The sequence below is a fragment of the Marmota flaviventris genome, chromosome 7 (assembly GCF_047511675.1).
Source record: "Marmota flaviventris isolate mMarFla1 chromosome 7, mMarFla1.hap1, whole genome shotgun sequence".
NCBI lineage: Eukaryota > Metazoa > Chordata > Mammalia > Rodentia > Sciuridae > Marmota > Marmota flaviventris.
The window spans coordinates 18,534,906-18,559,507 of NC_092504.1; the positions used below are offsets into that span (position 1 = coordinate 18,534,906).

General features: G+C 42.0%; 1 protein-coding gene across 4 annotated transcripts in view; it reads right to left on the bottom strand.

The window, feature by feature from the left end:
• Ppargc1a (PPARG coactivator 1 alpha) overlaps positions 1-24,602 on the bottom strand; it is a 607,642-nt gene that overhangs the window by 268,417 nt on the left and 314,623 nt on the right. For 2 of the 4 annotated variants that reach the window (XM_027937500.2, XM_071614190.1), the window contains exon 2: positions 18,677-18,844. The exons of the other annotated variants lie outside the window; for them this stretch is intronic. In XM_027937500.2, coding sequence (XP_027793301.2) covers positions 18,677-18,745 — 69 coding nt within the window. In that variant the 5' untranslated portion in view covers positions 18,746-18,844. The remainder of the gene's footprint in view (positions 1-18,676; positions 18,845-24,602) is intronic. 4 annotated transcript variants of the gene reach the window in all.

Below are 24,602 nucleotides of genomic sequence, written 5' to 3' on the forward strand. Positions count from 1 at the left end.
TGAATCCTGAAAGGCAGGAAGGAGAAAAACCATTTGCCTCTAAGGAATAAGTATAAAGCATACAGCAGGGAGAGGTGGCCCAAGACACCATTTTATTGCATTGATTTTTATTACAAATCAAAAACATTTGATTTTTCTAAAAAAAAAATCTATATTATAAGCACACACACTATATATATTTTTTTGTACTAGAGATTGAACCCAGGGGCATTTGACCACTGAGCCATAGCCCTGGTCACATATCAATGTGTGTGTATGTATGTGTATGTGTTTATACACATACTTACACACACACACACGTGTGTGTGTGTATACACACATACTTTTTTTTTTTTAATTTCAAGACAGGGTCTCACTAAGTTGCTGAGGGCCTTGCTTCGTTGCTGAGGCCGGCCTTGAATTTGTGATCCTCCTGCCTCAGCCTCCCTAGTGACTGGGATTATAGGCATGTGCCACCACGCCTGGCTTACACATTCATATTTTAAAATGTTTAAATTAAAGCTAGAGGATATTTTATATTTTTTTCCAATTCATATCTTGGTGAGTGACAATGATATACTACTGAATTTTAGACATGCGTATTGATTTTATGGACTTATCAAGTCACTGTGGGGCACATGTGGGTCTAAATGACCCTGATCTCCCTTACAATACCTGGCTCCATTTCTGCCTCTCCTGGATTCTTTCATTTTTCTCTTTGAACTGTTCTCAGCTCATGAGTAATCTCTCCTCACTAGGAACTAGGCAGGTGGAAAGTTTCAACTTTTAAAGTTCATTTATGTTTATGTCCTCCCAGAACAACAAAAAAAATTAATGAGATTAAAGTAAAAATATTTTATTTCTTCAAAACCTCAAAAAATCATTTAAAACAGATCTTGCATGAGATTTATCCCTTCGGGCTAAAATAAAGCATTAGAGTTTTTCGCTAAGGGAAACATTTCCTCAAACTGAAAGAAAACAGAGCCGTAATGGAAATATGAACGCAGGCTTAGCACTTGCAACCATCAAATATAACATTAGAATTCTGCATTTGTGAATTGCTCTAATTTTATGTACATATATTATTCCACAAGAATAGCATTTCTTTAGTTTTATAGATTTTTTTCACTCATTTAATTGGTGATATAATTACTTGCTCTTATAAATCTGAAAATCAGGAATTCAAACACACACAAAAAAGAGAGAAACTTGATTCTTAATGGCTTAGCCAGTCTCCCCAGTACATTCTCACCCCATTCAGTGGTAATCCACAGTCTTTGTGCAACCGATGATCAAAGATTTCTAAACTGGCCTTAAAATGCACATGGAAACTTGTCCGGGTCAATTCATGTCCACAGTCTCTCCCCTTCTTGAGTCCTGACCCCTTAACTCACCCCAATTCCTGTAAATCAAGCTTCCAATAGCTGAAACCAATCTCAGGCAAAAAGAGCACCTACTACGCGCACACTCTTGTAGATGTCAGTGGTATGTCGATGGTGGTGGTGCGGGGGTGGGGGGGGGGGGGGAGATGGTGGTAGTGGTGATGGCAAGGATGTGATTTTTCTTATTATTTTGGCAGCCCTTCAGTGCATTTACTATTATTATTGTTATTGAGAAACACAGAAGTTAACTCGAAGAAGGCAGGTAAATTAAAAGTTACCAAGTGTAGAACAGTTACTGATGGTAGAACCAGGATTTGGAACAGTTTGGGCTCCTGACTAGCTCCGGGCCTCTCTTCCTTCTAGGCATTCAGAAAGAATGGTTACCAGGATGTGGGTATCAGAGTGGAACATGTGGGTACATGTGGAGGGGAAGGAAAGAGGGCAGGAAGAGCACAGGGTATCTGTGGACCCCTGAAGGCTCTGGGTGGGCTCTGTCCAGTGAGTGACAGACAGAAGTGGACAGGCCTGGGTCTGGGTACCACAGTCCTCTTCACCCATGCAGATTCCATCAAAGCAAGTCATTACCAGGAGGAAAAGTGGATTGACCCAGTAAACACTAGAAGGGAGGTTCCCAGACACTGGAAGAGAAAGGAATTAGCATTCCTCTAACATGAGGGAAAGAAAAGGATGACCTTTGAGGACAGAAAGGTGGAGACGGTGTTACCTCCTACTACCTCGGTGAGCCTGGACGTTGATGGAGAAGCAACTTCCCATCTTTCCCTTCCCTTGGCTGTCAATGGGGATTACTGTATGAACATGTTTACAAGTTTGCCGTGAGAATCAACAGTAAACAGCCACACACTCTTGAGCAACTCGTTACCTCAATTGTTGTTTCCTCATTCCCTGATGCAGAACTTTTTTTGGCGGGGGGGGGGGGGGGGGGCGGGGGGATTGTTTAATTTTGTTCACAACTTTTTAAAAATATAGTTAGCCAATAAAATTATGTCAAGTTCAGTTACTAATAGAATTGTATGAATTTCATCAACATGATGATTCGATAAGCAGAACACTTTATTTTCTTCTTTATGTCACTTTTCTCCACGGAAGTTAGTTCCCCCACATGTTCCTTCTGGCATCCTGGTGAGATTTCGTTTCCTACAGTGAAATCAAACGTGCCCTTTTATCTCCTCAGATAAGTCTCTGAAATTTGGGGTGGAGGCTTTTCCCTGTGTAGGTCTTGCTGATTGACAGGTTTGCCCAGCACAGTAGGATGCTAATAATTGCATGCTTTAGCCCTTAAGCATCTGCCTCTGTGTTTCGTACATCCCTACCTCCACACAGAGACACCTGTCCTTTGAACCATGAGGATGATAACAGTACAATGAATGGGAAGTTCCCACCTTTCCTAAGGGGCACAGGGTGCTTTTCCTAAAAGCAGAAGGATGGAAAAACTCCCCGTGTCTACCCTCCAGGATTCTAGCTTCTTGCTCCAGGGACACCTGCTTGAGCCCCCAGCACATCCTGCCTTCCCTTCAAGTCTCAGGGGCTAAGTAGCAGTGCCCAGTGATGGAGAGAAATACATCATTTCCCTAGAGGGGCAGAATAATTTCTGCCCTCTGCAGAAACCTTCAAGTTTCCACGAGCCCATCTCCACCTCATCTATCAGAGAACAAGACTTGTCATCGAATAATACATCAGGTTTGGAAAATACTCTGTGTCATAAGAGTTGCATTTCTTAAAAACAAGAAAATTGCAGTAAAGGTTTTACAGGATAGACCAAGGTCCATTCTTGTGAAAATACATGGTTGGCAGTGGTCTCTACCAGGGTCACCTGGTAAAGGCAAGAGGTCAAAGCCAAGCAACCCACTTTTGCTTAGTGACTTCTTAGAACTACACTCATGAAATTTTCAAATAATTCTCAAACCAGATTTCTTATTTCGAGATATCCCATGGAGAAGTATTCTGTGGGTAGCTACAAGAGATAACAAGCCTTGCAATGTTGCTGAGAGGAGTTCTGCCTCGACTGTTCAATACCACTCGCAGCAGGCTCTGACCCTGACACCAGTGCTCAGTGACAGCATGAGACCTGGAAATGGTCCCATTCATTTGGACTAGTTTCTCTGCATATCTTAATGTCCCTCTAAGATATTTATAGCATAGTCTCCAACAGCCAGTAATAAAATGATAAGAATATATATATGTGTTCAAAGGGCTCAATAGTTGTAGTAGGATACTGGGACCAACTGTTCTCCCTGTTTTCTACCCCGCAACTACACTTCCGGTCCACCATGATCATTAACAAGTCCAGCTCCTCCATAATCTAGACAGTGCCCAACATTCATTATCTTATTTAATCCTGTGAGATGCCTACTATTTTAAATTCCATCTTATAGATGAGAAAACCAAAGCTTGGGATAGATGAAGTAGCTTTCCCAGATTCAGACAGCTCAGCAGGGGAAGAGTCACCTTCAGACCAAGACCCAGAGTAAGAACCAAGCCAGCCCACACGAGTCACAATCCATACATGCATTCTGCTTACTCTTGCTAAAGACTTTCCTTGAGAGTCCTTAGGACAAAACCCACATGGAATACAATGAAAACTACTGGTTACCTATCTTAATTCAAGTGCTGGTTGATTGAGAAGGGAACTTGTATTGAGCCATCCAGCCTGAAGATATGGGAAGAGCAGGAGAAAGGCAGAGGTGTATCTTGGCTGACCTCTCTGCCATAGCTCAGTACCAAGCCTTGGGGACCTTTCAGCTAGGATCTAGTTGTGGCTCTACCGTGGGCTTTCTTTGAAACTTTGAACAGATCCTTTAACCCCATGCTTGTTTCCTTGTTTGCAAATTTAATAGCCCATTCACAGATTGTTGTATCCGATGTTATCCACTGAGTGTTAAATGTGGAGAGGAGGGGTAGGTACATGCCCTCTTCACACGGCCATTACCCCTTCTCACAGCCTCCCAATGCAATTATTTTATAGTTTTTAATTAAATAAACATTCAGTGTTTGTGTTATTATTTTAACTATTTAAATTTCATTTACTGCTCACTTATATAGTTGGTCATAATTTTTTTTTCAAAAATATTATTTAGTGTTCTCTGGATTTATTAATTATCTTCTCCTTTTTCTTTTTTCATTTATGTATATAATTTTGTTTTTCATCCTATGCCAAACTCTTGCCAGCTTGAAAAATTCCTTTGAATATATGCAAACACATCAGACAACAGATTCGTTCCTTTTCTCCTCACCACGAGACAGATGTCTCCAGGAGCCCTTAATCCTTCTGCTCTGATCTGCACTGATTTCTCTCCAGGCATCCTTCAGAGCTAACATCTACGAGCTCCGTTTGGATCATACCAGCAATATCTTTGGCCTCTTTTTTATTTGGACCTTCTATTTCCTGGATCTTGTGTTTTCCTCTTTTACTGGTTTACTCTTATTTTTATGACATACATCCTTTAGTAGCTTTCTGAAAAACGTGTAAAGAACTTGCATCTATAAAAATGCCTTATTCTATTCCAAAATCTGATCAACTTTACACTTGTTATCTTATTTACTTCCATGAAACAGCTTCTGTTTTTAATTCTCGTGGTAATGGGAGGCAGTGACACGACATTGACTTCCAGACTGAGAGTCAATTGCAATTTTGAATACAGTGTTGTATTTTCTTGGGCTTCAAGCAGTGTTTTTCCAATGATTTTCAAATCTTTTGGATGGAAACTTTTTTTTCTTTCTGAAATTTTTTAGCATGTTCTGAAATTCTTCAATGACGTGTCCAGGAGTGTGTTGTGCCCGTGTGTGTGTGTTCCATTCACTACACACTCATTATGCTGACCCTGAAGATCTGTACATCTCCCATGTCAAGGGAATTCTCTTATATTATTTCTTTAATCGTTTCCTTCCTCCCATTTTATCTGGTATCTCTTTCTGAAATGCCTATTGTTTGAAATGTTGGACTTCCTGGGCTGTTCTGCAGATTTTTAAAAAGGTTTTCTATTCCTATTTTTCGCAGAGATTCTTAACAAATTAATTTTCCACTTGCTTCATTAGGTTTAATTTCTGCCTTTGGATGTTTAATTTCTGAATTCCTTCTGATTTTTCTGCCTGTTCCTTTCTCTAGTGGCTTGTTCTTGTATCACCGATGCAATATAATCTCTTCCCTCTCAAAATAAGCTGGAGATTTTTTTTGACATTTTCATCTGTCCCGCATGTCCAGAGCTCCTCTGGGTAGTTCTTATTTCTGCTTTGGTCTCTTTCACTCTCTCCTATTAGAGACCTTCCAGGAATGTCCCATCATCTGCTCTGTTTCAGAGTGAAACATCAAGGTTGACCAGAAGTCCCAGGAGCATAGTGAGGCGGGCAGCAAGGGGTGGCGGGCCTCACTCCAGAGGCCGTGCTTGGACTGGTCAGATTCTTCAGAAAGGAGTTCTTTGCTCTTGTCCCTAGCAAGTGTGAGGCCAGCTGTCAGCTTTGGAAGAGAGGAGAGCAAATAGGGTCTCACTGTGGAGACTACAGACTTTCACTTGGACCTGCATGTTACCTGTCCCTGTGCAGTGCCTAATCTCCAGCTCCTCTTCATTAGATGAGGGACCTCATGCCTTGCCCCGTGGGGGATGGGGGTCTCATCAACTTGCTCCTTTTGTGACCTGCTCTCCTGTGTTGAACTCTGCATGGTTCGCCTTCCAAGACACCTGGCCCCTCCACCTCCTGAGCGTTTCCAGAACCTGGCAGTACTTTCTGTAGATTTCTCCCACTACCAGCTTAAATTTCACTATTATTTTAATGCCGTGCCAAGTCAGTTACCATTTGTTTATTCTCTTTTGAGCTTTCAAAATGTAGCTGACAGTTCTTCACCAATGTCATCTCCTCTTTCATTTTCTTTGTCCTTTGAGGTTTAAACCTTCTTTTTTTTATGTCTTTGCTGTCTTTTCCTAGGGTTTAAGATGCCATATATAACCCAAACCAACACCTCTGCTTTTTTTCACTTAGTTTTATCTCAAAAGCTCCCCCCACACACTAAGTATCAAAAACTGGTGCATTATAAGCTAAGTATCACCAACGCAATATAATCTCTGACCTCTCAAAATAAGCTAGAAATTTTTTTTGATGGATACTTGGATCTTTTTAATGTATACCTCATTGTGTCTGACTGTTAACCTGTGACTGGAAATGTAGGCTGAGCCAATATTTTATTATTATAAACAATATCAAAATAAACATCTTTTTACAGAAAGTTTTGTCTTTGATAATTTCCTCCAGATCTATTTCTGGAATAATATTGTCATTTTTTTTAAAACTATTGGTTTCCCCCTTCCAAAAAAAAGAAAAGACACAATAGCTATGGGATGCATCCCATAATCACCAGCGGCACTGACTCTCCAAGATCTCCACCATTGATGTCTCGTTATTGTTTTAAATGTCACTACATTTTTTCATGCATTTACTGTTCACATTTAACTCCTGCCAGTTGCCATGAACCAGGCTCGTCTTCTTTCTCTAATGGGAGGTTGGGTTATTTCTTATTTGTATGAACTTTTCATCTGTTAAAGATACATTTTAGCCAAGTTTTCCAAAACCATTTCCCATGTTTTTATTTGTTGGGTTTCATTGTTTGTTTCTGACATTTCTCAGATAAATAATTTTCACACTTGGATATAATCTAAATTATCACCCTTTTCCTTTATGCTTAGAAGCATATCCCATGACCAGATACATGTTATTCTAGATGTTCTCCTTCTTGAAAAAAAGCTTTGAATTCTCTCCATGTTATTGTTTATCCTCTGAAGTGCAGTTGGTATCTTTTCTCCCCATCACTTAGCCAGGAGACTCTGAACCACTGACTGCAGAATTTTTCTGTCCTTTAACTAATATGTAATGTAACTGTGACCATGTTCTAAACTCTCATCATTCACAAAGTCTGTGTTCTGGGGTATTTGGACCCCATTGATCTGTTGATTCTCACTCCAAAACATCCTATTTTGACTATCATTACTGCTATAGAACTTTATAGTATCAACCAGGTTGCTGTTTCTTCCTCTCTTTCTTTTTTTTTCCCCCTAGCTCTTCCACTCTATTTATTATTCAAGATGAACTTTGGAATACTTGGTCAAATTTCCAGGAAACAACAGGAGCAACATGATTTCGATTAGAATTACATTAAATATGCACATTCATTTGAGAAACACTAAGGAGCTGACAGTATGTCTTCCTCCCTTCTAGGACCACGACACCTTTTCCATACACACAGGTCCTCTTTTACATCTCCTGCTTGGTTTTATTGTTTTCCTCGTATAGCATCTGCATCATTTCTCAGTAAGTTTACTCCTGGACATTTGATATGTTGATGCTATTCTGAATGAATTTTACTTGCATATAATCTAACTGGTTATCACCACTATATCAGAAAGGTATTGATTTTCACATGTATCTATTTTATATTAAATCAACTAACACAATTATCACTATTTCTAATAATTTTTTCAGTTTTTCTAAGTATCTTTGCTTCCCTATGGAACCTATGATTCCACCTGATGATATGAAAATTTTCATCTCCTCTTTTCTGTATCTTCCCCATATAGTAGTTGGTTAGCAGGAGCAGAATTGTGGACAACACTGTCCCGACCCTGATCTTAATGAAAACACCTTCATAATGAGAATAATAATTACTGATCTTACCAAGTGCTTTCTGGATATTAATCATTCTGCCAAGAGAGTCAGAACTGTTATTTCCTGTAATTCTTACAATGGTTCCAAGAAAAATATAAAATTGTGATCCCATTTTAAAGATAAGGAAATTGAAGCTTTAGTTTGGGGAGTATATTGAAAGTGGCCCAATCAGTCAATGGCAGAGTTAAATCCTCGTTGGTTTTCCTCCAGAGCTCAGATTCATAAATAGTATATTTTAGTATTTCAATGTCCTATGCATTGGTGACAGGAGTTTTTAAAGATGACTGTGAGGGTTTTTGTGTGTTTCTTGTTTCTGTTGTATCTTTTGTTTGTTTGATTGATTGTTTGAATTGAGAAAGGAGATGAGAGAGAGAAGAGAAGGTTGATTCTAAGCAAACACAACCTAGACACAAAGCATAGATTAATGATGCAAGAAAAGTACAACATAAGATGCTGGCCCACAGTTCAAGATCAATTATAAACCAAAAAAAAGAATGCATCTAAGAATTTTAATATTATCCCCACAAAAAAATAAAGCTGTATCATCTAACCACCTGACCACTTCAGTTTCCAGATTTTCTCATGAAAATATTTGGGTGTCATTAGTTCAGATCTTTGTTTCATGAATATTTACATAAAGAGTGAGGTTAAGGTGATTTGTGCTGTTTAAGTCATGTCTCTGCTGAGACGGGAAAGATGGTGTGCCTCCTTTTCCAGTGTGTGTGTGTGGAGGGGGAAGGAATCCAGCAATGCTAAAAATAAAGTCTTTTAGAGTGTTACACAAAATTATGTATTTCTGCAGCATATGCCCGGATTACTGACTGTGTAATAGCCCTGTTGGACTCCCACCGCTGCAAGAAGCCCAGGCCCCAAGCATTATGATCAGCTCAGGAAGCATGAACATCTTGCTTTTCCACCAACAATTTCTTTGTTGGGGTTGGTAGGAGAAGCTGTTCCTTAGAAATAATTACATAGAATTTTTTAGCTTTAAATGCCACTCTTTTAAGAGGGGGACAATTGATTGAAGCTGATTAGGTATTTGTATAAGAACCCAATTTTGTACAACCTTTAGGAGAAACTTACTTTTGACCAGTGAACAGAGAGGCAGCTCAATCTGAGCAAAATAGCACAGGATTGCCTCGTACCCAGATTCTAATCCTGGCCCTGCCAGGCCAGGCTTTTAACCTACCACCTCTCAGTTCATTTGATGACTGGTACTAATAACATTGCTGCCATTTCCTTTGTAGGGCATCCATGAGTTTGGAAAAGGATTATAAATGGAAAAGGGCTTTTGAAAACCGAAATACTCTTGACATGTGTAAGGAAAGATCCAACAGTTTTCGGCACACTCCCTAAAGAGCAGTCATATTTATTGCTCACCCGAACTCCTCTGAAAAAGACAAACAGTCAGCAACAGTAATAGAGTTCTGCAGAGAGCCAGCCGGTTTCCATTTCAATTCAAAGCCCTTGAGGCAGCCTGCTTTCGGTCCAGGCTCTGCCCCTGATTGCCGGGCACATTTGTCTGTTTCCCCAATATATGTGGTGAGCATTTTAAAAGATCACAGTCTCCTATCAGGTGGTGATAATCAGAATTTAAAGGCTAAAGGAGGAATGACCTATTTACATGGACTTCATGAGCGCGCTGGAGAGGGATGCCACGTGGTCCCAGGATGACTTGGTAACTCAGGCTTTGGGTCACCACGTGGCTCCTGCTTCCCCTCAGTCCCTTTGGCCAGTCATTTCTTTTTACACTGTATAGTGGCTCTGTGTACTGGGGACTGGGCTTAAATTGAGCTTGAGACAGGGGCCATGGAATGATTGAGTAGTGAATTAGATAGAAAACTGCAGCTCTTTTGCCCTAAGTGAGAGAATCGCCACATTCAACCAGCTGCTACAATTTGAGTATTTCTCACTTCTTCTGACATTTTTTTTCAACAGGGGAATTTGATGTAAAACATATCTGTCTCCTTAGATACTCGAGAGCTGCCTTTTCTCCTCCACCTTCTCTTAAAATCAGCCTTCCACATCTCGGATGTTCCTTAGACATCATCACCAAGGATTGTGGCCTCGGCGAGTTGATGCTTGGGAAAGCCAGGAGAGGGTGGGCCTCGGACCCGCCCAAGGTTCACAGGAAGCAGGCAGAGCTGAAAGCCAAAAAAGAGGCACACAGAGGGATAAAAGCAGAACGTGACAGGCAAAGATGCCACAGGGAGCAATGAGCTCTCAGAGGGACTGCTTGGGTTTGACACAAAACTGTTCCTGTCCTCAGACGTAACCGAAATGGAGTCACACTGGAAAAGTGTAAAATCCCTGGATGGTTGATTTGCATGTGTTCATTCATGCATGGGCACAACTGGGTGTTCCAGGGGGTGAGAACAAGGGTTACACATGGCAGACTCCATCTCAAGGCACGTGGTGGCTCAAGTCCACTCTGACCCTGGAATTGCTTTCAGTCCCCAAAGAAATAGGCAAAAGAATGCGATTCGAGTTCTGGCCTCCAGGATTGACCCAGAGCTCTGGTCCAGACAGAAACAAAACTACTGCAGATATATGTTCTTAATCTAAAATGCTTGGGATCAGGAATGTTTTGGAGTTGGGTGTTTGTTTTGGATTTTAGAATATTTTCATGTACACAATAAGATATCTTGGGGATGAAACCCAAGCCTAAATGTTAAATTCATTTATTTTTCATATATACCTTATGACATAGGCTGGAGGTAATTTTATACTCTCTCGCATATGTATATGATATGAGATATATATATATATATATATATATATATATATATATATATATATATGTATATCACCAGACCTTGAACTCAGGGATGCTTAATCACTGAGTCACATCCTCAGCCCTTTTATTTTTTTTTTTAATTTTGAGTGGGGTCTCACTAAGTTGCTTAGGGCCTTGCTAAGTTGCTGAGGCTGTCTTTGAACTTTTGATCCTCTTTGAATAGTAGTGCTCGCCGCTGAGATTACAGGTGAGTGCCACGGTGCCCAGCACAATATTTTTAATAATGCTTCACAGAAAAAAAATTTTTACATTGTGGTTTCAAAAAATTGTGGATTCTGGAGCATTTTGGATTGCAGGTTTTCATGGGGGGCTCACCCTCTAGAGGGGAAATATCAAATGCTTTGGCCGCCTCTCTAGTAATGTACAACTACAGACTTAAACCTACATGTATGGACTAGTTAGGGACAGGCAAATAGTTCAGCAAGTTCCCTTCATAGTCTGATGCCACCTCCCGTCCCCACCACAACACAATCAGCCACTCATTGTTCTTCAAACACATGTCACACGTTTCCTTCTCCAGGTCTTTGCCTGCAAGGTTCTCTCTGCCCAGAATGCTTTTGGACCATCTCACCAGCTTAGAAGCCCTTGTTCTGTCCCCTAAGGGCCAAGGCAGCCCTTTTCAGGGTGAAAATGCACAGTGAGATGTCATCTCAGGCCCCTGACAGTCCTTGAGTCAATGCAACCTGAGTCCAAGAAGTACCTCAAATGGTCCACCTTCCCCACCCGAGGCCATCTTGATTCCCCCAGGCATTCTTTCTCTTGGATCTCTGAGCTTCCCACACACTTCTACGGCTATTAAAACCCTTAATGTGCTAAATTATAATTACTTGTTCATTAGCCATTTATTAGTTTATCCTTCCAAGTAGAATGGGTACAACTCAAGGTCAGAGCCTGCATCTTATTTCATTTTTATTCTATTTGTTAAAGAGTTACATGACCATAACTACATGCCAACCACTCTTCCAAAGTGTTAGGTGTGCTTATTTATTACTCCTACACCTCTATGAGACAGGGACTATCGTCCCTGTGCCCATAAGAGAACTGAGACACAGCGAGCTTTAGTAATATACCTCCAGGAGCTTAAGTAATATACTTCCAACTCAGCAGTCAATGAGTAACCCGTGACATTCAGGCTTTGAACTGCTATGCTTTGCTGTCCTTCACCTGTCCATGGTCCCGCAAGGAGCAGCCCAGAGCTCTAGTATATAAAATGTGGAGCTCAGTAAATGAGTATTAACATTAAATGAATGAGCAGCTCATGGTGGGCTGTGAGCCCCGGGTCCATCCTCCTGAAAAGTTCCCAGCTAGAGAAGGTAGGGGCAATGGGAAGATTTGGAAAAGGTTCAAAGAAAATCGAGAAGATGGAAATGAAGAATTACACCTACGGGTTTAGGCTGCTCAGCCTTGAGAAGCAAAAACTGAAGACTGGTTTCATAATGATCTTTAAGGCCAGGAAGGCTGATTGCTGAGGACAGTGACTGAGCTGTTTTTCTCCACCTCCAGGGAGGATGAAGGAGTGGAACCAGTTCCCAGCCACAATGGGCGCAGTTAAAATCCTCCACGAGGAAACATTTCCCTAGCCTAAGAATCGTTTGTTAGGCCCAGCCATGAGTTATGGAGAGAGGCGATATGAGGTGATCCATCTTCAGCTTGTGGACTTGCATCTGCTCAGAGTGAGGAACATGTGGGATGAAGCAAACAATCCCAAGGTCTCTCCCAGTCTTATGAATCTATAATATTTGAATCGAAGACATATATCAAATACTTCACCTTCCCTGAGCCATGAATGAATAAATGAAGGATTGGGTCCCGCACTTACAGGCAACAATAAAAAAAGTGACAACGAGCCATAAGACAAGGGGCCTTCTCAGAAGATATCATTGTGCCAGAAATGTAACAATGGATGAAGAACAGGACTTGTTCCCTGATCAATGTCGACTCCTGCCGCTTCTACACTCAGGTCAACCCTGCAGGCTCCATTACACACTTGATCTGAAGTTCCTGCGGTGCCGATTTGGGCCATCGTCACCATTTACTCACTCGTGGCTGGCAGAATCTTGAAGCAGATGTTGATGAACATGAAGCCAACTCAGAACATGAACCACTCTCAGTGCCCAAGAGGAAGCACTTCCAACATGGCGGAAACACTCCTTCCCTAAGAACAGGAAGCAGCACCCAACCTTATCTTCCTTTCCCCATGAACACGGAAACACAAAATGGTAATGGGATTGGGAAGGAAGGTCGAGAATACAGAACACTCTTTTTATATATGTTATCATTTCAAAATAGGACTCTGCTTTATTTTTGGTTGATAGCACTAAAACCTTACATGGGTCGAATTTCTACAGTGGGCAAAGTTTCTTTCAAACACTCATTACTTAATTGAATTCTTGCCTAGCAGAGGGATATTTTTTCTTCTCATCTTAGAGAGGAGGAAATAGCTCAGAGGGGTGAGGGACTTCCCTGAGGACCCATAGATGTCCAACTCAGCCCCTGTTTCCAGTTCGTTCATTTCTGGTATACCTGTGCTGCGCACAGACCTGTTGGCCCTGGCTAGTCTTGCGAGGGGCCTCCCTCACAGCTGCTGGGAACTGTGGAAATGGCTGGCCACACCTCGAGAAGCTCAGCTGCTCCAGGAGTCTTGGGATACCTGGGAAAAAAGAGCCTATTCTATCTGCCTTGAAGAGAGACTATCCACCAGCCTGCCTTCTAATTCAGATTTTCCCTGCTTGCAAAATTCTGTTTTTCCTAAAAGATCGGCCTCACATGTCTCCTCCTCTGTCCCCAAACTCCAAGGGGATGGACATAATCCTAGTGAGGTTATAAGCTCTCGATCCAGGCAGCTTGGGTCCAGTCCTACATATTAGTTAAGTGTCCTTACTTTCTATGAAATTGTCTCTTCAGCAAAATGGGGAAAGAAGCAGCATCTCTACTTCACAGATGGGGAGGAGTTAATGTAGGGAAAGAGTTTGGAACCACTCTTGGCACAGGAAACAAAATTTTTGATATTACTTTCTCTGAGTCTTCACAGGGCTTTGTTCATCGTCTGAGTATAACATGCTGTACATTAGTGTCATTTATTACAACTCTCTTTTGCTATTTGGTTGGTTATGACCCACCCCATCTTGAGTTCATATAGCACATTTCCTCCAATGATCTTTTCTCTGATGGTGGCACCCATCTCCAGCTGGTCATGCTAAAGAGAAACCTAGGAATCCTTTGACTACTCCTACACCCTCTTCCATGCAATCACCAAGAGAGCCCGGTATGTTCTAGATACTTCTGGAACCCACTCCTTTGCCTCCATCTTGTTTCCATACTCCACCCAGCCCTCACTTGGAGTCATGAAGCAGCTTAACTGGATTTCTTGCCTCTAGTCTTGTTGTATCCCAATTTATCCTCCACACTGAAGCTGGAATAATCTTTCCAGAAGACAAGTTTGATTCCTGTGTCCCGTCTCTGGTTAAAACCCATTTCTGACTCTCCTCTGCCAGGCTGAGCTCTTTGGTCTGGCCCTGCATGACTTGTCTCCTGCCTGTTTCTTTAAACTTATCACCACCACCCCGGCCTCACTCTGAATGGCCACCACAGGATACCTGGCTGTTTCTTCAACACATGTGCTACTGCTCTTCTCCCTTCTGTCTCTGACATGTTCTCTCCCTTGGACTTAAGCATCATCCAGGTTCTTTGTCTGACTTAACTTCTTTTTGAAACTTCTTAACTTCTTTTTGAAAATTAGTATTACCTCCTCTAAGCACTTCCCAAGACCAGCCTGGAGGCCAATATCAGTGCTCCCAGGATACAGGATTCTCCCCAATTCTACCATTCATTGTGTTTCCCCCCTGGAAGGGCAATGCCTCCCAGGCTTTCTCATCCTTGAGAGGACAGATATACTTTGCACATAGTAGGTGCTCAAAAAACACGACCTCCTGATCCCATGAAATAGATAAGTGGGAGATACTTGCTGACACAATGTCATGATGGGCGCTAAACAGTACATATTAAAGTACTCTCCTGAACACTTTCCACAAATTAATTCATAAATCACCCCAACAAATCTCATATTGAATAGCTGCTATACCCATCCCCACTCTATAGGTAAGAAAACCAAGGAACAGAGAGGCTTTAAAACATTACCCATGTTCTACGGTGGGTAACTGGGGACACCAAGGCTAGAACCCAGAAGACTGGCATGATTTCCTGGACATGCCTTATCACCTGTCCAGAGAGAGGTATTGAGAGATATCTAAACAGACACAGATACTCTACTTCTGAGTTCACAGATGAAAAAGTGGAGGCACAGGAAGGAATTTATATCCAAGCGGAACAGGGAAGAGAAGGAAGACCAAACTAAGAGACCATAATCCCTGCTGCCCTCTGCAGAGCCTGGAACTTGGGGAGCTACTTATTCTGCTTTTTCAATTGCAAAACCAAGGCCTCAGGGCCAGAGCCTGCCAGCACTTCTTACAGATCAAATATGCAATTCCATTCTGCTCAGCAAACATTCATCCAAGGTTTATCAGTGCCAGGTCTGTGATGCACCTCTGCCCTTGAGGAATTTATCTTCCTGTGGGGAGACAGGCACACATAGACAGTATTGATAGATGAGTTCAAAATGGCCACACAGCGGTGACATGGATTATTTTAAAGCCAGTGGCGGTGACGCACACCTAGAGTACCAGCTCCTTGGGAGGCTGAGGTGGCAGGGTCGTTTGATCCCAACAGTTCAAGGCTAGCCTGGGCAACACAGTGAGACCCTAGTTCAAAAACTAAACTAAAATAAATCAAAGGAACCAGCCCAAGATAAAACACTAGCCAGAAATGAGTCCTCAGCCCTTCCGTGTTTTCCAGCTGAAAATCGCCCAGATCAATGAAGCATTATCAGGGCTCACCCAGGCAGAGTCACCTCCATTTACAAGTGAAGAAGTGACACCTGGATTGAGGAGTTTGCCATGGGCACAGGGTTACCTAGAGGCATAAGCCACTACCCTCTGTGCTCCAGAGCTTCTCTAGAAGAGATACAAGCAGTGACCTGGACACCACTACGTCTTGAAGAAGAAGTAAGCAAGCAAGGCATTTTTCCCAACTCCCAATTTACTAAAAAAAAAAAAATTTAAAATGAGGACAATCAGGGGAACTTCTCAAGGACAAATGTCATTACGTCATTATGAGTGGAGAGAGTTAAAATGTGTCTGGTCAAAAAATAACATAAAATATACTCAGAGCCTGCTGAACAAGAGCACAGACTCCAGGATCAGGCCGAATGGGTCCATGCCCCTTTCAGCATCTCAGTGGTCATGTGACCTTGCACGTGTTCCTTGACACCACCGAGCCTCAGTTTCCCCATCTTTACAATAGGAACAAAAAATATCTGCCAGAGAACTCGGAAGAAATTTTAAGTTTTGTTTAGAGCCTGGTATAGAGCGAGGGTTAAAAAGATAAACTATCAAAAACATTTTATTAAAGTCTTAATGATTCAGAGATTGATTATTCCATTAGAAGATCATCATGCTTTTTCCCTGCCTCCCGCCAGCTTCCTGCCTGCCCACGTCACAGCTGCTTGCAAGCTATTATTCCATGAGATAAAAAATGAGATGAAATTCTACTCAGAAGGCCCAGTTACAAAAGCGGAAGAGCCCACGCCCTGGAGTCAAGCAGGCCTGAACAAGAACCCTGGTTGGCTTTGAGCAGGTTACGTGGCTTCACGACCAGCCTTCATTTCTCCATCAGTAAAATGTAGGCAATAGCGTCTGCCTTCCAGACGGCCTATGAGGCTTGGGCTCTGTGTGGCCAAACTCAGACCCCGTAGTGCTGTGTCCGGTGAGTGCTAGGCAGGTAGGAAGCACCAGATCAGTTCTGGCAGGAAATGTAGTATTTGGCTACAGGAAAGCCTAGCATCTGTCGCAATTGAATTTCAAATGCCTTTTACTTCCCCCATCTTCATGACTACCATGGATGGATAAAAGAAGTCACTCTCAGCACACGGGCCTTTGTGTCAACTCAAGTGGGTGACTCTGTGCACATGGGGAGCCAGCATAGCAATACAGATGACTGAAGAGAGGGAAGAGTGGGCAGAACTCATGGGGGGAAGGGAGGGGAGGCAGAAGCAGGTGACACTGTAGCAACACCTGGAGACGTCCTTTCCACCCACTGCCTTGCTGTGCCAAGTGTCAGGGAGTCCACAGCAGGGCCTAGGGTGCCCTCCGCTAGCTATAATGGGGAGCCTTGGTTGTCAGCATGGAAATGACAGGGGTCAGCCGGCTGCAAAGGATCATGTCCTTAGAGGCCAGTAGCACAGAGAATATTTTCATTATGTGCCTTTTGGGAAATGAATGAGCTAAAGGTCCCTGAGATGCTAACCGTGACAGGACACGTGCAATTTTACATAAACATTTGGACTTGGTGTTTCTAGTTTAAATATTTTATCCACAGAGATGTCTGAGTCATCTCCTCACATCCTTCCTCCCTTCACTCTTCTTTGAAATGAAGATTATATAGAAGATGCCAACTTTCTAAAGGAAAACATAAACAAAAGACAAAAATCTAAAAGTCACATTAGCATACCATAAGATATCTTAATATTTGTTTGGACCCCTAGAGACTACTCACGTGTCATTCTCAAATTAGCATGCAGGGATTTTATTCTGTATCCCTCCCTACTTTCTAAATAATTCCCCCACCCAAAACAGAAAGACTCCAATTTCATGCCAGGGTAGAGGAGATTTTTCTGAAGCTCTTTACTTAACATCACATTGCAGAGAACAAAACACACCTGTCAATACCAGTAGTACATTTCACTCAAATTTTATCGCTGGAGAGAGAAGAAATCTTATGAAAAGTCCCTCTCTTTTAAAAAAAGGAGAGAATTATTTTTTTTAAAAGCGATGATGAAAATCTACTCCTTCTGAACCACCATCTTTATATGAAACTTCCTGCTAGAGACAAAATGGAAATCATTGTTTCACTTTAGCCAAGACCACCCATCAGAAGGGCTCATTTTCTAGAAGGCAGCAGCATTAGAAGAAGAAGGAGAAGGAGAAGGAGAAGGAGAAACAACAAGCCCTGGCACTGCTTTTCAATATTGTTGTCTAATTAAATGGCAATGGAGTGGAGGCATAAAAATATGCATTAGAGGTGTGTAATGTGTAATGTGAAGAAGAGTAATCAAAGCCATTCAACAGGATTTAGGAAGGGATTTCAGTTGGCAGCTTACGAGACAGCAGCATATAATTTTGCTAATTTGAAATAGGTATTGTAACGTATAAACATTACTACTTTGCATATTTTAATGAAAACTGCCTCTACGCCAAAATGAATTCTTTAGCTTGAACTCTCTGCATACCACCGAGTTCCTACCTATTATGAGTTCAGCATAAATAAGGGAGGAACGCAGGCTGCATTAAAAGAATGGTCACCTCATTAAAATAGGTTAAAACCAAGCCCCTTATTCCAAGCTGCTCTAACACTGTAAAGTAAGTCTGATGACAGGTGTTGTATTAAATTTTTATATTGCAATGAACTTGTACTCGTACAAACCAAGTCTGCACGTTTCCTTTTGATATACACCTGCAACTTGCTAATTCAAGGGCCTTTATTAAGGAAGTATAAATTTAGCAACATCTATAGATTTGTAAAACCCTATTAGCTTGCTTGAAAATCCACAATAAATTCATTTGGAGTCTTATTTGCATGGTTTTTCAAAGACACGGAAACTAATGATGACTTGTCCCAAATGGATATGTCTGCAGATAATACAGTTCTGCAAATAGACTTGTGTGTATTCCTGAGACTTGAGACTAAAAGAATTGAGAGAGATTTGGGTCCTGTCTGGATTGAGGACATGGCTTACCTGCCAGCCTGCTTCTCGCTGAAGTCCTTTTCTCCAGTCTTCTTCCAGCCTGGGAGAGCTCTCATCCATCGCTGGTGCTGCCTGCACAAACCGGGTTCGCCAGCGGCTGTTACTCTCTTTTCTTGCAAGTCTTTACCAAAGCAGCAGCGAGGGCAGTTCAGGGGCAGACTGTCATGGAGAAAATGCCATGCCAGAGGATGAGGGATCAGGCAGGAGGAAGCCACTCCAGGAAAAAAGTTAGGATACGTGGGGCTACCCAGACAGCTGCCAACTGGCCAGGCTGAAGGACAGCTCAGTCATCCAGCATTCAGATTAGGAGCAACCATGCTTCAGGGCCAGTGGACCAGGGGTCATTCTTATGCTTCTGGTGTAAAGGTCAGAGGAGCAAATGTGAAGGCATGCTCTGTGCTGTGGAAGTGTGCATTTCTATGTGCACTTCCAGCTCCTTGCCCCCAAACACACACACACACACACACACACACACACGCACACACACACAGAGTGCAGAATCTGCATTGTTCTGCAGGGTTGCATCAGTAGGCTGGTGTATCCTAAAAGAAATAATCTACTTTACGTAGTAGCAAACACATTTCATTTGAACATATCTCCCCCACCAAAAGCACCGTATGAATCACTCAGCTGCCAGTAAACATGAATAATAGCGAACTACTTTGGGTGAAAATAGATTCATCCCTGTAGTTGAATACTGGTATCAATGTTCCCTGCTTTCCCCCATGTTAGTTGTTCCACAAGGCAGGCATTTCAACCTGACCGTGAACTTCAGTGCCTTTCCCAAACCAGTTTGAATGGACTCCTCCAAATCTGGAACTCAACCAAGCCAAGTCCAATCAAATTATCCTGCTTTGTTACTGCTCCTCACACAGAATGTTACTGTCTTCTGCTATTCAGAACCAGGCCCAGCCCCGGAGATATAGATCTAATTGGTCTATGATAGGGTACAAGATACTGATATATTTTTTTAAGTTCTCCGTATAGTTCCACTGAGCACCCAGGACTAGAATCACAAACTCCATCATGAATTCCTATTGAGTCACTGCCAATATCCACCCAAACAAAGCTTATAATCACCCATAAAAGAGTTCCATGGGTGGTTACTTTGCCCACAATGAACCAATACCCTTCTCCCTACAATTTCTACACATGGATGTACTCTTCTTAATCCCATAAGGAATAAGTCAGAAGCCAATTCTGATCCAGAGACCATGGTGACCCATGCCCTCAAGTTCTACTCAAGATTCCATTTTCCAGATTAAATATTGTTAGTTTTTTCAGCAAACTATGTAAGATGGTTTCAGGTCATTTCTCCATCCTGACTGCCAGCCTCAAAATGTATTCTACTATCTCAAGTATTCCTCACAGTGATTGTAATATCCCTTCAGTGACCTATCATTACAAATAGAGCCAAATAATCACATGCCTTGTCTGAAAAAAATCACATTATCGACCATCAGCATAATAAGAAGAGCAACCAACATTTATGGATCATGGAGCTAGGTGAACAGCACTGTGTTAATTGCTTCATTAGGCTCATCTTGATTCTCTGAAGTCATCATTATGCTCCTGATTTACAGAGGAAGATGCCAAGGGAGATGAAGACATTGGTCTAGGTGAGAAGACCAGGAGGCACAGGGATGTGACTTGGAGGCCAGCTCCAACCTACCCAATGCCCCTTCACTGATGGCATCAGAGTCCATAGGCTATTGTGACAATGACATCTCACTGATCTGAAATCACGATTACTACTTGGGTCGGTTCTTATCTTCAGATGATATGAGAACATGTTTCATAGGCTGTAGTTGCTAGAAGAAGTGTGATAGTTTGGATGAGAACTGTTCCCTAAGAGAAAAGAATAGTCCTGTGTTAATGCAGGATGTTCAGCAGTGAAATAATTCAATTATAAGAGTTGAAACCTCATAGGTCCACCCCCATTTGAATGGACTGATAGGGTGTCAGCTACAGGAGGAGTCATGGCTGGAGGAGGTGGTCACTGGGGATGCACTCTGGCAGGGTTGTTCTTCCTGTGGCTCCTCCCCGCCTTCCTGCTGCGTGAATTTAGCAGCTTAATGGCTCTTCCCCCATGATGTGCTATCTCCCCCGGGACCCAGACCAATGGAGTCAGCCATCTATGGACTAAGACTTCTGAAACCATAAGCCCCAAATAAATTTTTCCTCCTCTAAGTTGTTTTGGGATATTTTGGCCACAGAGATGAAAAGCTGTCTAAAACCAGCTAACCCGCTGTTATCCTCCTTGTGATAATCACAAGATCATACCTTCTACCAGCCTCAAGCAAAGAAGATGAACACAAAACTCTGCCTTTCCCTGATCAGTTCCTATTTTCTTGGGAATGTGCAGATGCTTCTCAGAGGTTCTGATGAGGTGTAAGAAAGCTACAGGAGCAACCGTCCAGAAAATTACCCCAGAGACCAGACTCAGTGGAAGCCTCGCCAATCATCTGGTTCTTCCCTATCTCCTTTAAATTCTTCTCAACAGCACCCCATAAGGAAAGGGGGTAACAATTAGTTTTTCCCATTTGAATCTCACCAGCTGCAGCGAAGTTCTTGTGGAAGGCAGCACACGAATGGTTGGGAACACAGCCTCAGGGATTAAACAGACCGAGCTTTGAGTAGCATGCTGCTCCACTTTTCTAACTCTGTGTCCCTGGGAAGGTTCCTGAGCTTCTCTGAACCCCGGTTTATAGTTTCCATGTCCATAAATGGAATGTATTATCATTTCAGGCACAATATGTTCACCAATACCTGGTTCCCTCTACTTTGAGGCACAAAGCAAGACTTCATTCTCTCCTACCCCTCTTAAAATTTGGCCTAATCACCTGACTTCTTTCAGTCAAGGAAACTATGGATATCTTCTCCCCAAGCTAGGTCTTCATCACTAGCACTGTCATTCGCCTGCTTTGCCCTACCACAGTGATTGCAGAAGCACATGCTGGTAACACAAACCTTCTCACCAGAACAGACTAGAATGCTGAGCCAACTCACTGAGAATAGTTGCCTTGAGAGTTAACAACAGAGAATATGTGAACAAAAAATAAACCTTCAGGGCTGCTTGTTGTCACAGCACAACCTTGCCTATACTGACCAATACACTGTCCTTACTCCACAGTTTGTTGTAAGAATAAAATAAAATATGATGCAGCTGGAGCACCGATCACAAGCATTGGGTGAGACTGCAATATTACATTAAACCTATTCCATTACAAGCTCTCTCTGTTCTACTCATTCCTTTTCACCCCCTACTATTTCTTTCTTTTACGGGCTTTTTTTTTTTCTGCTAATGAAATGGGAATGTTAAGTGTGGGAATTCCTAATGATGATGCAGAAATATTAATTTTTAAAAGAAAAGTAAGTGTTCAGTAATGTAGTATCCCTCTGTCTCAGAATGCAAATTCAGAAGAGCATGACTTTAATGCTACTTATCACTTAGCAAGGAAATTAATGAAGTAAAATGAAGCATCAAATAATAAATGTAGCTCAGTATGAATTCACTGCTGATAAAAAAAAGTGTGGGGCTCCAAATGCAAACATAATGAGGACATGAATACAGGAGTTTATTAAATAGCATAGGTTTTATTCACTATTCTAGCATCAAGAAATCAAAAGGAATTAGTTTTGTTTCTGTATCTGTTAAATGTTTGCATTAAATGAAGGTTCACCTATGGAAACCAAATCTAAGAAAAGCATGGCTAACAACTCTGTCCAGATTACAACACTGACATTTCAAGAATGTCAAGTCTTCCGTATCAAGCTCCTCTGCCTCTTAACACGACACACCTGAGTCTGCTCTGGGACACTTCTTTGAGATTCTTTTCTTTTTTTCAATGTTTTCAAATGCAAGTGCTAATAAATATGCCTGTTCTATGGGCTGAATTGTTTCTCCTAAAACTATAAGTGAGAGTCCTAGCCCCAGTACCTCAGAGTGTGACCTTATTTAGAGATAGGGTCTTTACAAAGGTGATCAAACTAAAATGAGGTCACATGGGGTGGGCTTTAATGTGATGGGATTGGTGTCCTTACAAAAGGGGAAATTTGGACAGACAGGTGCACAGGAGAAGAACACCATGTAAGATCAAGGTGGAGATGAGGGTGATGCGTCTCCAAGCCAACAAGCACCAACGACGGCCAGCAGCTACCAAAAGCTGGAGAGAAGCGGGGAGCAGACCCCCTCCAACAGAGGAACCAACCCCGAGGGCACCTTGCTCTCTGACCCCCGGCCTCAAGGACTGCAGGACAAGACATTTCTGTTGTGTAAGGCGTCTCATCTGTAGTGCTTTGCCTGTGGCACCCTTAGCAAATCTGAGCATCCTGCATTCAGAATAAAACAAATTTTAAAATAAAATGTATGCTAGAATGTAAGCTTTAAGTAGAGGAAACTGAGCACTTACCTTTAATCTCCCCTTCCTTGCCTCAGAATAAACAATATGCATTCACCCCACCACGAGTGTGGGCCTGCAGACCGTTGCCTGGACCATGTGGAAATTAATATCAAATTGATGCCAAAAAGGTAACGGAAAACTCTCACTATTTTTCCCTCAAGATAAGCAGCATATTAGGAATATGCTGACTAATGAGAACAGAAAGAGTTTCAGAATCTGTAACACTTTCCTTATGAAAAAGTTACACGTAAAAAGAAAAAAAATCTATACAAAATGCATCCATCAGTCTTGCCTTGATTTTAAGGGAAATTCCCTTAACTTGTAGAATAAACATGAGTTAATATTTCACTTTAAGAATCGAGACCCTGCTGCCCACTAGATTACATATTCCCATTTTAATCCATTTCAGTGAAGTTTTCCAAGATACGAAAACATGAGCAGCACATCCCCCCCGCCCAAACTTTGTCTTGAGTTTTTGTCTTATTAAACACCAGTAGAGTGTCTAAGACCCTCAGAATTTTGTTTCACAAACATATGCTAAAGATACAACCAATCTCCACACCAGAGCTGTCTGTCTGTTTATTCCAAAACAAACAATGGCAAGTATGAAAACCAGCTCTGTCATGAATAAATCTGAGCAGGCCCAGGGGCGCACGCCTGTAATCCCAGCAGCTCTGGAGGCTGAGGCAGGAGGATTGTGAGTTCAAAAACAGCCTCAGCAAAAGCAAAGTGCTAAGCACTCAGTGACACCCTATGTCTAAATAAAATACAAAATAGGGCTGGGGATGTGGCTCAGTGATCGAGTGCCCCTGAGTTCGATCCCCAGTGTCCCCACCCCCAAAAAAAGAATGATAAAAGATAAATCTGAAACAGTGAGACGTGACAATATATTGTGTTTCTGAGGGGAAAAACCCCACAGCACTGGTCTTGGGCTCATTCTTCCACTGGAAATGTTCTGCTCCTCACTCCTTCTGTACAGTGTCTCAACTGAACCACCAGGATCCCCTTGGCATCCTGGACAGCAGGGGACCTGGGGCCAAGGGAGCAAATACTTTCTAGTGTCCTCCGGCTCCTCAGCTCCATGTCTCTGGGCTGAGAGCTTACCAAGATTCCTTTGCATCTGTTCCCAATCCTATTTATGCCAGTTGTGCTACTAACGGAATTACATAATTTAATTAAATAAGAATGTCTATAAAATATGAGTTTGTACAAAAAGAAACTTGCTGTATTTATGAAGCACGTCTGGTGCTTTGGAAAGATCCCATAGAGAAAAGTTTTAATTTTTTTTTTAATTGTGTTGGGGAAGCCAGTGATCAGATCAACCTAGATTCTGTGCTCAGGTTGCTGGTTACCACCTTTAGATTCTTAATTCACTTTAAAGTAAGGAAAACTGAAATTTGTAGAGGCTCCTTTAGAAATATAGCTTTCATGGGGAAAACTTCAGAATTCCATTCTGTGGATTCACACAGAAAAGACCGTGGCTGCTCAGCAGAACAGGGCTCAACCCACGTGCC